The 12973-nt window shown below is 35.2% G+C and overlaps 1 protein-coding gene and 1 long non-coding RNA gene across 12 annotated transcripts in view; both read right to left on the bottom strand.

Annotated features, from left to right (window-relative positions):
* LOC132067629 (LEAF RUST 10 DISEASE-RESISTANCE LOCUS RECEPTOR-LIKE PROTEIN KINASE-like 1.1) overlaps positions 1 to 12973 on the bottom strand; it is a 36954-nt gene that overhangs the window by 13296 nt on the left and 10685 nt on the right. For 5 of the 11 annotated variants that reach the window (XM_059460918.1, XM_059460921.1, XM_059460922.1 and 2 more), the window contains 3 exons: positions 12844 to 12888; positions 12357 to 12608; positions 10839 to 12278 (listed from right to left, as the gene is read on the bottom strand). In XM_059460918.1, the coding sequence (XP_059316901.1) occupies positions 11311 to 12278; positions 12357 to 12608; positions 12844 to 12888 (1265 nt within the window). In that variant the 3' untranslated portion in view covers positions 10839 to 11310. Of the gene's footprint in view, positions 1 to 10838; positions 12279 to 12356; positions 12609 to 12843; positions 12889 to 12973 lie in introns of those variants that run through there. The other 6 variants (XM_059460920.1, XM_059460925.1, XM_059460926.1 and 3 more) reach the window with 3 other exon arrangements.
* On the bottom strand, positions 6346 to 7712 carry LOC132066732 (uncharacterized). Its single transcript, XR_009416927.1, has 2 exons — positions 7340 to 7712; positions 6346 to 6733 (listed from the first exon to the last, which is right to left on the bottom strand). It is a non-coding gene; the product is annotated as an uncharacterized LOC132066732 (long non-coding RNA).

The following is a 12973-nucleotide window of genomic DNA, read 5'->3' as shown; positions in this document are numbered from 1 at the left end:
GCTACAACTTTCATTGAGGAAGTTTTCTCAAATTCCCAACGGATTTTCACTAAAGTTGACTGGAAGGCAGACGTATCGAAAACTTAGCCGATTCTATGGATTTCAAGTGCCTTACTATTAGCCATATTGAGACGATCATATCTCCTTGCTCCGATCTCTGATTGGCTTGGTCCTTATATCGTTAGAAAGGTATTTCTGCATACTACAACTTCATTGATAGTACCTTCCCAAATTCCAAACCGATCAAGGAGTTATCGCTGCCCGAAATAGGCCCATGAACCATTTTCGCAAAACGTCAAACCTTAAATGTTTCCACTAGAACTCTAATGATATGAGCTTAGACATAGTTCCAAGATGCGGGGTGTTACAGAACGTGCCCATCTTTCTGGTGGTTCTTCTTCTATGTATTCTGCAGCTTTTGGGTCGATTTGTTGTATCCGTGACATATAGGTACGAAACTCGCCCTCGTTTGTAGGTAGTTGCTGCATTGTAGAGCAGTGATAGGATCGCTTCGGATGGAAAATATTTTTGCAAGTTCTTCTCCATGTGGTAGATGCATATTCCATGCTGGGTATCTGGATACAGTTCCTTGATTGCAGTTGCAATTGATGCGTGGCGATTGGAAAGAATTGATAGGTCTTTGCGAGTTCCAAACACCTTTTTCACGTGTCTTAAGAACCACCTGTAGGATTCATTATTCTCAGAGTCCGCAATACCAAATGCTAGAGGAAATATCTTTGTTGTTTCCATCTTTTGCTACGACTATCATGAGCACACCGCGGTATTTTGATTTCAAGAAGGTTGCATCCACCATTATTATCGGTTCCGGTGTTTCCAACCCTCAATTGATGCTCCATAAGCGAAAAAAGCATACTTAAACTTATTGTCGGCCAATCCATTTGATGTTAGCAAGCTGTCCCGGATTTCTTAATTTCATCATGTGAAGATATTGCGGTAGAAGTGTGTAGTTATTTTACGGCGTTCCTCTTATGACATTATAAGCGTGTTGGAGGGAACGCCATGCTTTGTGGTAACCAATGTGCAAGCCATATCTCGCTTCTCATTTCTTCAATGACAAATTTGGGTGTTATCTCTTATAGTGTATGGCGTACTAGGTCCGTAAATGTGTTCCGCTATGACTTTTGAAGTTGCATTCCTCATGTCGTAGGTGATGAAATTTATTGAACAACTATGTCTCTTTTCAAAGTTAACTACTTTGAAAAGTTCGATCCTCGAACCTTGAACTATGGAAACGCCAAATGCGAGTTGGTTCAACACATCGATGTAATACCGTTGCGTGCATGACTTTTCTACCTTGTCCGTTGATGACGAGTAATTGCAATGTTATTCATGCACTTTTTCACGGTATCTTTGTCTTTGAATAAAATGCCAACTTCTATTTGATCAATCGATGCACTAGGTGTCAAAATTTGTGTATCATTTTGTATCCTCTTCCTCTTGAGTGTCTTTCTTTTATTGCATGTTTGTGTTTACGCCTCTTCAACCGTCATGCTCGGAGTAAGTGATACAACATTCATTGAAGTTGGATCTTGAGAAAGGTCATTGTTTACAACTTGCTCAATGTTTGGCGATTGCCATTGTAGCTACTGAGGTGTCTGGTTAGGAGTTACTATCTCGCTCTCCGCTCATGTGGAATCCCAAGGTTATGTCCAATAGCCGTGTTGTTCATCATCCAAGCCAATTTCGGACATGTCTTCTTCATAAGCAATGCAAAGTTGTTTGTCAATTTCCTCTATGGTTTGTCCTTACGTCATTAGGATAGAGTCATTATGATGTTCTTGTAATGGGTTGTTCTCCGCATCACCGAATTGAACTCTAATATGAAACGGAAATTTCGAAGTTGTCATTGTTGTTGAGCAAAAAGCAAGTGTGAAGATCAATGTCGTTTGTTACATGCATCCCTTTGGATGTTTTCTCACCGGTGTCAAACCATATGTTGGTCTCTTTTTGCCGAGTATCTTGTGTATGCCACCGCAAATATCTGTTGAGTGAATTGTTGAAAATTTACACCATCATTGACAAGTATTAGCTTGGTTTCATGATTAACATAATTGTAGGTGGCATCCCATTTGCCGTTGAAGGCTACCTAGATGCATCTTGGTGTCATTTTTTTGTTAAACTTCCTGCATAAAGAAAGATTCACTTGAGAAAAAACCAAAATGAAATGTATTTAAGTTGTTAGTTTTGAAAATTTAAGTTACGCCCTTCCCAAACAGACTTTGCATGTAAAGTCATGATGTATGCCGGACACGGCATACTCTACCATTTTGTAAACGAAGTTACTCGCACGCTACCGATTCTTCAAAAACGGAGTAATTGTTTCACGCACTTGGTTATTCCAATGAGATTGCAACAGTTATTTTCATGAAACTGAAAAACCTCCTCTGTCTTTATCCAATTTAAATCAAATCCATCCAACAGTTGCGTTGGTTTATACTTCTATATAAACCAACACAACTTTTGGAAGAAGGAAAAAAAAAAACACTTTACTTCTGAAAATCAGATATAATCACATACAAAATGAACCAAAATCAACATATTGTACATGTTAATGGTGGCCACGGGCAAGCACATGAACATGCCCATCTTCATAACCAAATTCATCCTAATATTGCAAATTTGCAAATTACTCATGAAATTGCTGATATCAAAAGAGACATAGATTTTTCGAGGGCTCTTTATGGTGCTCTAAGCGAGAAAATGATGATCTGCGAAGAGAATTACGATTTGTAAAGCGAGAGGTTATTCAAAGACACTGCCAAATTGACGATGGGGCAATTTGGAATGGGTACACATGAAATTAGAACTGATGTACTTATGAAGTTAGGATTTTATGTTTTGTGGACATATATATATTTAAATGTATGTGTAATGAAGTGTAAGTATCTTTAGGTTTGTAGAATTTTACTTTAATGGCTTCTAAATAGAAGTATTGCCTTCTCCGGCATACTTGTTCAGAAGTTTGTTCAGAACATTGCCGATAACGGCATACTATACTCTTTTGTAAATTTAACTTTTGCCTCCTCCGCATGAGCACTTTTGTTTTGCTTGATGATAATGCACTAAACTTGTTTTTGGTTTAAAAAAATAAAAAAAATGAAAACCTCCTCTACCTTCATCCAATTTAAATCAAATGCCCGCAATTATTGCAATTAGAGGATTGACGCAACCGGACTAATTTATACTTCTATATAAACCGAACTTTTGCCTTCTCCGCATACTTGTTATGAAATTGGTTCACAACATTGCCGATAACGGCATACTATTCTCTTTTGTAAATTGAACTTTTGCCTCCTCCGGCATGAGCACTTTTTGTTTTGCTGATGATAATGCAATAGCTCGTTTTTGGTTTAAAAAATAAAAAAATTGAAAACCTCCTCTACCTTCATCCAATTTAAATCAAATGCACGCAATTGTTGCAATTAGAGGATTGATGCAACTATTCTCTTTTTGACTAATTTATACTTCTATATAAACCCGAAATTTTGCCTTCTCCGGCATACTTGTTATGAAATTGGTTCATAACATTGCCGATAACGGCATACTATTCTCTTTTGTAAATTGAACTTTTGCCTCCTCCGCATGAGCACTTTTTGTTTTCTTGATGATAATGCAATAACTCGTTTTTGGTTTAAAAAAATAAAAAAATTGAAAACCTCCTCTACCTTCATCCAATTTAAATCAAATGCACACGCAATTTATTACAATTAGAGGATTGATGCAACCGGACTAATTTATACTTCTATATAAACCAGAAATTTTGCCTTCTCCGCATACTTGTTATGAAATTGGTTCATAACATTGCCGATAACGCATACTATTCTCTTTTGTAAATTGAACTTTTGCCTCCTCCGGCATGAGCACTTTTTGTTTTTTCTTTGATGATAATGCAATAAGCGTTTTTTGGTTTAAAAAAATAAAAAAATTGAAAACCTCCTCTACCTTCATCCAATTTAAATCAAATGCCTGCAACAGTTATTGCAATTAGAGGATTGAAATTGGTTCGGAAAGTTGCCGGTAACGGCATACTGTACGCTTTTGTAAATTGACCTTTTGCCTCCTGTACACAGTTTGCCTTAATTCAAGTTTAAATCGATAAGCATTGCCTGATTTAAATTGAATTTATTATTATTACAATTTCAAGTAAATAAGCATTGTATACTAATTTAATTAAGGTATAAAGTAATTAAAATCAGAACAAAGCAACAAATCCAATCAATTCTATTTTTGTTGATTAATTTTATCATGCGCAATTTTCAATCTGAGCTGTATGTCATCTGTTTCTTAATAATCAGGTCGTAGAAGATGATTTTTTTCAAATATTAACAATCTAAACTCAATAAACTCGTTAAATTGAGTTGAATTAAGATTTGTACCTTTTACAGATGTTGTAGCAAAAAATCAATTGAGAAATCTCGGCTTGGAACAACGATTTGAATAATGTGAAAAATTGGGAACGAAGTTGCCTGGGTTAACGATATGAAAGAAGCAAGGATTTGAGAATAACGATATTTGTTTTTATATGTAACGGTCAGGGGTAATAATGTCTTTTTACTATGTTGCTTTTGCTCGGAAGGGCAATAATTAAAGACCACCATTTTGAGGGGCAAAATCTAAAGACCAGCCCAAAAGAGGGGCATTCGCGCCAATTACCCCTTTAGATAAGCTAAGCCAAATGGGCCCAATTATTTTTTATTTTATGCGCACAAAATAGCTTTAAAATTATAGGTCACAAACACTAAAAGCTAAAACGAACATTATAAGCAACTTATAAGCCAATCCAAACGGGCTCCTAGTCCAACTCACACCCTAAAAGACACGTAAAGATGGTATGAAAATGTAAATTCAACATTGCATAAAAAATCCAACTTTCCATTTGCTCATTTTCTCACTAGAAACTACCAAGAAAGTGTTCAAAAATTGGCAGAATATACACGGTATCAGCTAGAAATATTTGCTATGTTCCAAAGCCATCATTTTCTAAATTTGAAAAAAGAATCAGTCACTAACTGTCATCCCTAGCTTATAGAACACTCAGCCCTGGAATTCAATACACTATAAGTCTATGATTAAGATTGAAATAACTATGGTTTAAGACCCAAATTGATAACTCAACTTGTAAAAATTAAGTGCCCATTTGGCCATGGATAGTTTCACTGATATTTCTGAAAACTGTTTAGATATAGAATTGTTATAATTTTCCAGAAATTTCAAAAAAATTCGAAATTCAAAAAACTCTATAAAGCTGTTTTACAATTTTCACTCCAAATAACTCACAAAAATTCAAAAACAACTCCAATTTGTATCCATGTCCAAACACAACTCCAATTTCCAAATACTATTTTCAACTTGAAAACAAATACTCCCTCCGTCCCATTTTATATAAGGGTGTTTTGACTTGGCACATAGTTAAAGAAATAAAGGAATATTTTTTAAACTTGTGATCAAAAACAAATCATAGAATTTGGGATTCTGGTTCATTAAGGGTAAAAGAGTAAATTTAAATTTGAATTGTTACTAATTGTAGAAAAGTGTCATTGAGTACTATTTTTTTTTCAAATTTCACAAATCTTATGTCCAAACACCCACTCTAAGTGTTTTAAACACTTCTAATCCAGTGTTTTCTTCAATTTGGTGTTGATATGAATAACAAATCGATTTTTTTTTTCAACTTATCCTATTTGATTTCTGTTTTCGCCAATATTTTACCCCAAAATGGTGTTTTGTCTAAAAACAGAGAGGAGTTGCCGGTGATGGTATTTTTGTCTCTTACTTCTATTTTTTATTTGTTCTGATAGTAGTCCCCTTTATAATCACCCTCCTGTATATCTTATATATTTGTTCACGGCACATAAGTTTAGTCAATGATCAGAATTGCTAAAACATAAGTTGAGGTGTTTATTTAAAAAGCTTGTAAAGTTAAGAATTACGAGTATCAAATTAATTTCAGAATCTAAGCTTGTATTGTGAATTCTAATTTCATCAAATAAACACATCGACGATTCGATTAATTAAGGTTGAAAACAAAAAGATCGGTGCTAAATTAAGATAGTGTACATATATTTCAGAAGGGAAAATGTCTGGATTTAAATTATGAGACATATAGTACTAGAGAAGATTAGAAAGAACTATAACTAACTAGGTACTATAATTATTTTATTTAAGCCAAGTTAAAATAAGTAAAAAATATATATATTTTTCTCCACTTGTATTTAAAGAAAATGATTGTCTTCCAAAATTTTCCAACACTGTCATCTTGACCACCTGAATTAACAGTTACTTTGAACTTCATATACCGTAATTCAAAGAACACCTGCACGCAGGAAAGGCCCAACATAGAAATATCCAATAATCCAACATATCTGTACATAAGCGAATCGACAAGGTCGCCACAACATCACGAGTATCATAAAGCCGGCAAGGCTAACAGGAAAGTATCACAGATCAAGACAAGGCTAACGTGACCATACACAATATGTACATACCCCACTATGTCTATGAGCCTCTAAGAGTGTACATATGAACATATACTACACTGGCAGAAAAATGCCAAAAGACAGCAAGTCCGGAGAAGTGGCACTTGCTAACACCGCTGAAGCTGGAAAATCCTACTGCGGTCGCTCCTCAATAACCCTGTCAGCGCCTGCAGCACGAAATGCAGCGTCCCGTGCAATGGGACGTCAGTACGGATAAAAGTACTGAGTATGTAAGGCTGGAATCAATAACATAAGTAAGACGGAGGTACAAAGAGAATAGAAGTAACACATACGCCATCTGAGAACGTACAATATACAATGCATGAGTTTAAAATCATATGCAGATATATGTTCATATATATATAAATAGTATCATCATCATAACGTACCCGGCCTTTTCAGGACAGGGTGTATAAGTACCCGGCACTTTCGAGACTTGGTGTGTAAGTACCCGGCCCTTTCGGGACTCGGTGTGTAATACCAACTGATCAGTGGTTGCACAATTGGTGTCGTACCCGGCCAACTATAGCATGGCTCGGTGTAGTAAAATAGTGCATACATATATATATATATACCATGCATAATAAGCCAATGAAATAACAGCGGCCTTTCGGAGTGACGTAAGGTCGTAACCTCCGAATGAATTATGGAGTTCGTATCGAATTCAAGGAAATAACTTAATGATGATAAACATGATAATATGGTAGAATCAATCAAGTAATTAAGGCATTAAGATTTGAAATACATAGCATAGGATTGGAGTGAATTTGTTATGGGACGCTCATGTTCATGCTTTAGTTGGATTCGTGCCAAAGAAAGAGAGAAACAAACACCTTACATACCTTATCCGTCAAGCCACCACTTAAAGAATCCCTTACTCCGATGCTTGCCCTTCACCCGAACATATACATCGAGAAATACATCTTAAATCATACTTCCATTATATTTCCATCAACTTGTAAGCATTACTCATTGAAGACTAATTTGGGTTACGAAAATTTGGGCAGCATCTCCCCTATATTATTCACTTCCTCCAAATACCAAAACAACTCCCAAACAATACCAACAACATCAACAACAATATCATCAAGATTCTACAAGACAAATATGTATATTTTCATCCAAAACTCTCTTCAAACTTCTATCCATAAATCAACAACACGAACACAATAATTATAACTCTTATTCTCATAAATATTCCTAAATCAACATTAATAAAGAGAAATTCACACCTTACCTTCACTAGAATAGGAAGATCTTCAATATCTACTTGAATCCGGGCCAACTCCAACGCAAAACAAAACTATAATCGCGACTACACGCTGTTCGGCCCTTGATTAATACTCCGTCACTCAAAATTTACTCAAAATCCTCACTTTTATGGTGTAGATATGCCCTCATATGCTTGCTGAATTTTTTGGAATATTTGGGAGAAAAAATGGGGTTTTGCCCCTTATATAGTGGGTTTGAGTCGGTTGGACTTCGTTTATGCTTGTGCGCGCCTGCTCGCCCGCCTAACTTGTAACGTCCATAATTCTCTACTCTGACGTCATATCAACGTGCGGTTTGTTGCGTTAGAAACTAGGCTTCCCGAACTTCAATTTAGGCATTTATTTCACTTCAAAACTCGTCTATACCATAAGATATTCCTTCCTCAAGTAGGGCCAAAATTACCCCTCCTATTTCCTCCAAAATCCAACAAACTTAATTTTCTTGATCCACTTGCCCTCCAATCCTTCCGCAACTTATTATATGAATTTAAACCCTCATAAACATAAGATAGGCGCATCTAATCTCATATACCTCCTGAAGGGTAATTTGAATCTCAACATACAAAACTACAGGGTGTAACACAATGTATCGTTGAAATGTCAAAAAATGCATAAGAAAATATTACACCAATTCGTAGATTGCGTACAGCTACAAATTATAATACTTACCGAAGTAATAGAAAACAATTGTGCTAAAAAAAAATATTTCTTTCTCCCTTGAAAATAAAGAATATCCATTCAACTTCATTAGATAGCAATTTTTGGTTAGACTGTGCACTGCAATGACCATAAATATTGATCATATAGGCTCATTATATTCATTAATTTGGGTTTGAATTTTTCTCTTTCAAAGTCTTGTGATCCACTTATTCTCATATTATGTGTATATCACTTTTTTTTTTTTTTAAATAATAGTGTTGACTAGCATGGAATATTATTATTCTAATATTATGTATATTATCCATCAAAAGTTTTATTTTTTATAGTAAAAAGTAAATTGACATTTCAATTATTAATAATGTTCCATTAAAATGAAATAAGATAAACAGACCAATACTTGCCCGCATGCGTTCTACTTACTACAACGTATTTAATGTACTAAATTGCTTTCAACTTTTAATAATAATACTCAACCTTTAAAATGCCTAATTAATATTTTGGAGTTCTTTCCAATAATAAACATATAATCAATGTAGCAGAGAAATATACAATACCGGCTAAGGAGAAAGGGCAAAAGGCTCCTCATAATTAAGCACTTCAATAGCAGGATATAAGGTTTTAACACTAATTTTTTAAGCAAAATCTATTCTTTTTTTAAACCAGCAATGCACAGGAAGATTTCTCTCGCCAAGAAAGAGCATGCCGAGTTCACCATTGTCCAAATAAATATTTGAGAGAGAAGCTCAAATGCTTGGAAATTTCTTAGACCAAACATTACTTTCGCTGGATCTTTTGCGATTGTAAAATGAAGAAGAATACAGTTTCTTAAAGACAGAGAAAAAACTTCTACACAAAATATTTGTAATCATAGCTGACATTGCTCATATTTCATTTGTAAATTATATGACGTCGTTGGAAAAAATTAAAAAAAGCAAGAACGTTGTTAAGTTGAATATTCGGTATAAACATAATTTAAGCATCCAACTATCTAATAATCATCTTACGTTCAACAACTAATGAGTCGGTAGCTTGTATTTTCTCCTTTCATATGTAGTGTAACTCATCACAAACATATTCTAATTTTATTGTATAGTTCTATAATGTTTGTACTATTAGCATGGGATACACGTGCAACGCACGTGTCCAGAAACTAGTATCTTATAAGATCAAGTGCCATAACTTCTAAACACTTTCTCTATTAATAGTCTTTAGCTGATTGGTGGAACTTGTCAAAAGAAAACACTAAGAGCCGGTTTGGATTGGCTTATAAGTTGGTCAAACCGGCTTATAAGTCATTTTTAACTTATTTGAGTATTTGGCAAAAATAGAAAATAGTTTAAATTAAGTTAAAAAGTACTTAAAATAAGCCAAAACCAAGAAGTTGCTCAACCCCAACTTATTTTTTTTTGGCTTAAAAGCCATTTTGATTTGACCAACAACTTTACCTTGTTATGCCTTATATTTTCTGTTAATTTCAATACTACCCTTACTTCTAAAAACTCTTTAAGCACTTTTATCCAAACACATAACTGCTTATTTACAAAAAAAATTATAGCACTTAAAAGTAATTTAAGCAGCCATTTTTTTTTTTTAGCTAATCCACACGGGCTCTAAGTAGAACCAAACGTAAACGGACTTATAGGGAAAGAAGGGCAAGGCTTAGAAAGAAAAAGTAAGCTTTTTCACATTAGCCTTTGTAGACATTCGCACCAGTGGAAAGACTTTGACTTCTTGACTCTGCAATATCACAGCAACTTCTCAGCAGTTTCAGGACCAAAGTCTCCAAAAATGGTTGACTTAACCTGTAGAAATAGAAGCTATACATCCAAAGTTTAAAAACATAAACAAAAAAGAATGGGAAAAGGAAAAGGTTCTAGCACACCCAAAACGCAACTAAAGATATTCAGAAAATGTAAAAAGAACATAGTTTGCAAATGTAAAAAGAACAGTGCAATTAGCAGTTTGCTTCATATCTCCTTATGGTTAAAAAATCCAGCCTTCCCTCTGCTCATTTCCTCACTAGAAACTACCAAGAAAGCTTTTCAATTTCGGCAGTGTATATACGGTGTAAGCTAGAAATATTTGCCATGTTCAAAGTCATCTTCTTCAAAAACTTGAAAAAGAATAAATCATTAATTGCCATCCCTAGCTTATGGAACACTGGTCCCAGAATCCAAGACCCAATGAGTCTATGACTAAGATTGACACAATAGTGCATATCTTTGATGAGAATTTGGAGATAAGAAAAAAACAATAGTGCATAACATTAGGACTAAATACACTAATTGATACTTGTACTTGCATAGATTTCTAATGAAGGCCCCTCAATTTCACAAGTTCTAAAATAGTACCTCATTTTTTATTTTTCTCTGATAAAGTAACAACTGTTGTATATATCAAAAACTGCATCAGAGTTAAAGCAGTCAAAACGTACTTACAAAGAGGACTACAGAAAGATCTCATATTCCTTATATTCATAAGAATCATATAACATCTTCAAAATACTTAAGATCTTCCATATATTCTTGTTTCCACCATAAACAAAACAAAACTAGGCACTTCATCATCATTTTCTGGGCGGAGCTGCATTGTCTTCAAAGCATCTTTGGTTTATCTTCCTCCACACTGTCCAGGAAATACAAGCTGAGACACTCCTCCATCTGTCAAATAGTATCTCATATTGTAAAAGATACAAATTTTTTCCCGGTAAGACATTAACCTATACATTTTCCAACCTGCCAGTGTATATAACAGCTCTTGTATAATGAAATTAAAATTGAATCACTTTCACTCATAGAGATGTAGCTCGAGAAACTGCTCACAGCAGTACATTCTTAGTTTCTCAGAATCTACATCAATAATAAAAGGAAGGAGGTATAGAACTACTTTGTAGTAATTATACTAGAGCAAGTAATCCATTTATCAGTCACAGAATTTGGTGAAGGTAGTGATTTAACTTGCTTCAACAATAAAATATCTTCTGATTCAGGGAAAGGAGGAGCTGCTACTATTTTAGCTTCATTGCCATTGAGATTAGACTCAGCTCTCTTCTCATTGTCAAATTCACTAGTCTGAATCTCCTTTAGAGTATCCAAAACTTCAACCATAGTAGGCCTCATGTCCCTATCTGTCTGCAAGCACAGAAAAGCTAGCTCTGCCACTGAAGTAGTCATTTCCCAAATCTTGGTATCTGAATCAAACCCCAAAGATGGATCGATCAACTCGTGAAATGCACATTTTACGATCTTGTTTATTGCAAAGTTAGCCAAATTGATCTCTTGGATATGCCTATTCATATCCACAGCTGGCATTGATGAAATGAGTTCAACAAGGACCACCCCGAAGCTATAGACATCACTTTTACTCGTCAGCTGGTAACATTCATGATACTTTGGATCAATATAGCCAGGGGTTCCCCGGGGTGCGGTTGAAATGTGTGAGACATCATTTGGGAAGAGCCTTGAAATCCCAAAATCTGCAACTTTAACACTAAAGCCATGATCAAGGAGTATGTTATTACTCTTCACATCGCAATGTATTACGTCAGATGCATGAAGGTAAGCCAATGCACCAGCAGTTTCTATGGCAATGTTCATGCGGATTGGCCACGCGAGTGATCGGTCCTTCGCTTTGTCACCATGGAGGTGATCAGCAAGAGTTCCATTAGGAATGTATTCATAGACAAGGAGTAGTTCACGGCTTCTCCATGAAGTGCATCCATAGAGGGTGACAAGATTGTTGTGCCTTAGCATAGTAATGATCTCAATTTCATTTACAAACTGTTGCATTCGTTTGCAGTTGTGCTCGTAGAGGCGCTTTACAGCGACCTCTCGTCCATCCTTAAGTTTTCCTGTTCATCGATGGACAAGAATTAGCCACAAGTAGAAAAAGTTGATGCATAGCTCAGTTGGATTAAGAAGTTTCTCACCATAGTAAACAGTTCCAAAACCTCCATCTCCAAGGACTCTAGAAAAATTGAAATCATTTGTGGCTTCTTCAAGTTCTGAATAAGAGAAGACTGGGACACCAAAGTATATACTGCCTCCCTCAACATCATGTTTAAAAATGTCTGAGAATTTCTTTGTTGAGAGGAAGCGGGATGGACTAAATTTCCTCTTCTTGTAACACCAAATAAAGCAGACAACTAAACAAATCATCACCAATCCTAGTCCACCAAAAACTGGAAGAGAAACCAGTAATCAGAGGTTTTCAGACAAAAGAAAAACATCGCAAGGAGAAAGAAAGTGTCCTCTCAACTCCACTATCTATACATTTGTGTAAGCTACAGTACTCTTATCATCCTTTATCATTTGGAAATGTTTTGTGATTTTACCACAATGAAGAAGAAATTCAGATGATATGCATGGAAATTCAGTAATAGGAAAGAACACTGCAGTTAATGGATATTTAACTACCTGCTCCCAGAGTCGGTCCGAACTTTCTTCTAGTCGTTTTTGCATCTGAAAAAAACAGAGAAAAACATTATGAAATATTATAGATATGTGATATGAAAACAAGAAAGGATCGTAAGATATATGTACTAGA

The sequence above is a fragment of the Lycium ferocissimum genome, chromosome 8 (assembly GCF_029784015.1).
Source record: "Lycium ferocissimum isolate CSIRO_LF1 chromosome 8, AGI_CSIRO_Lferr_CH_V1, whole genome shotgun sequence".
NCBI classification, from domain to species: Eukaryota; Viridiplantae; Streptophyta; class Magnoliopsida; order Solanales; family Solanaceae; genus Lycium; species Lycium ferocissimum.
The sequence above is the reverse complement of the archived record's forward strand: the minus strand, read 5'-3'. Positions and strand labels throughout refer to the sequence as shown.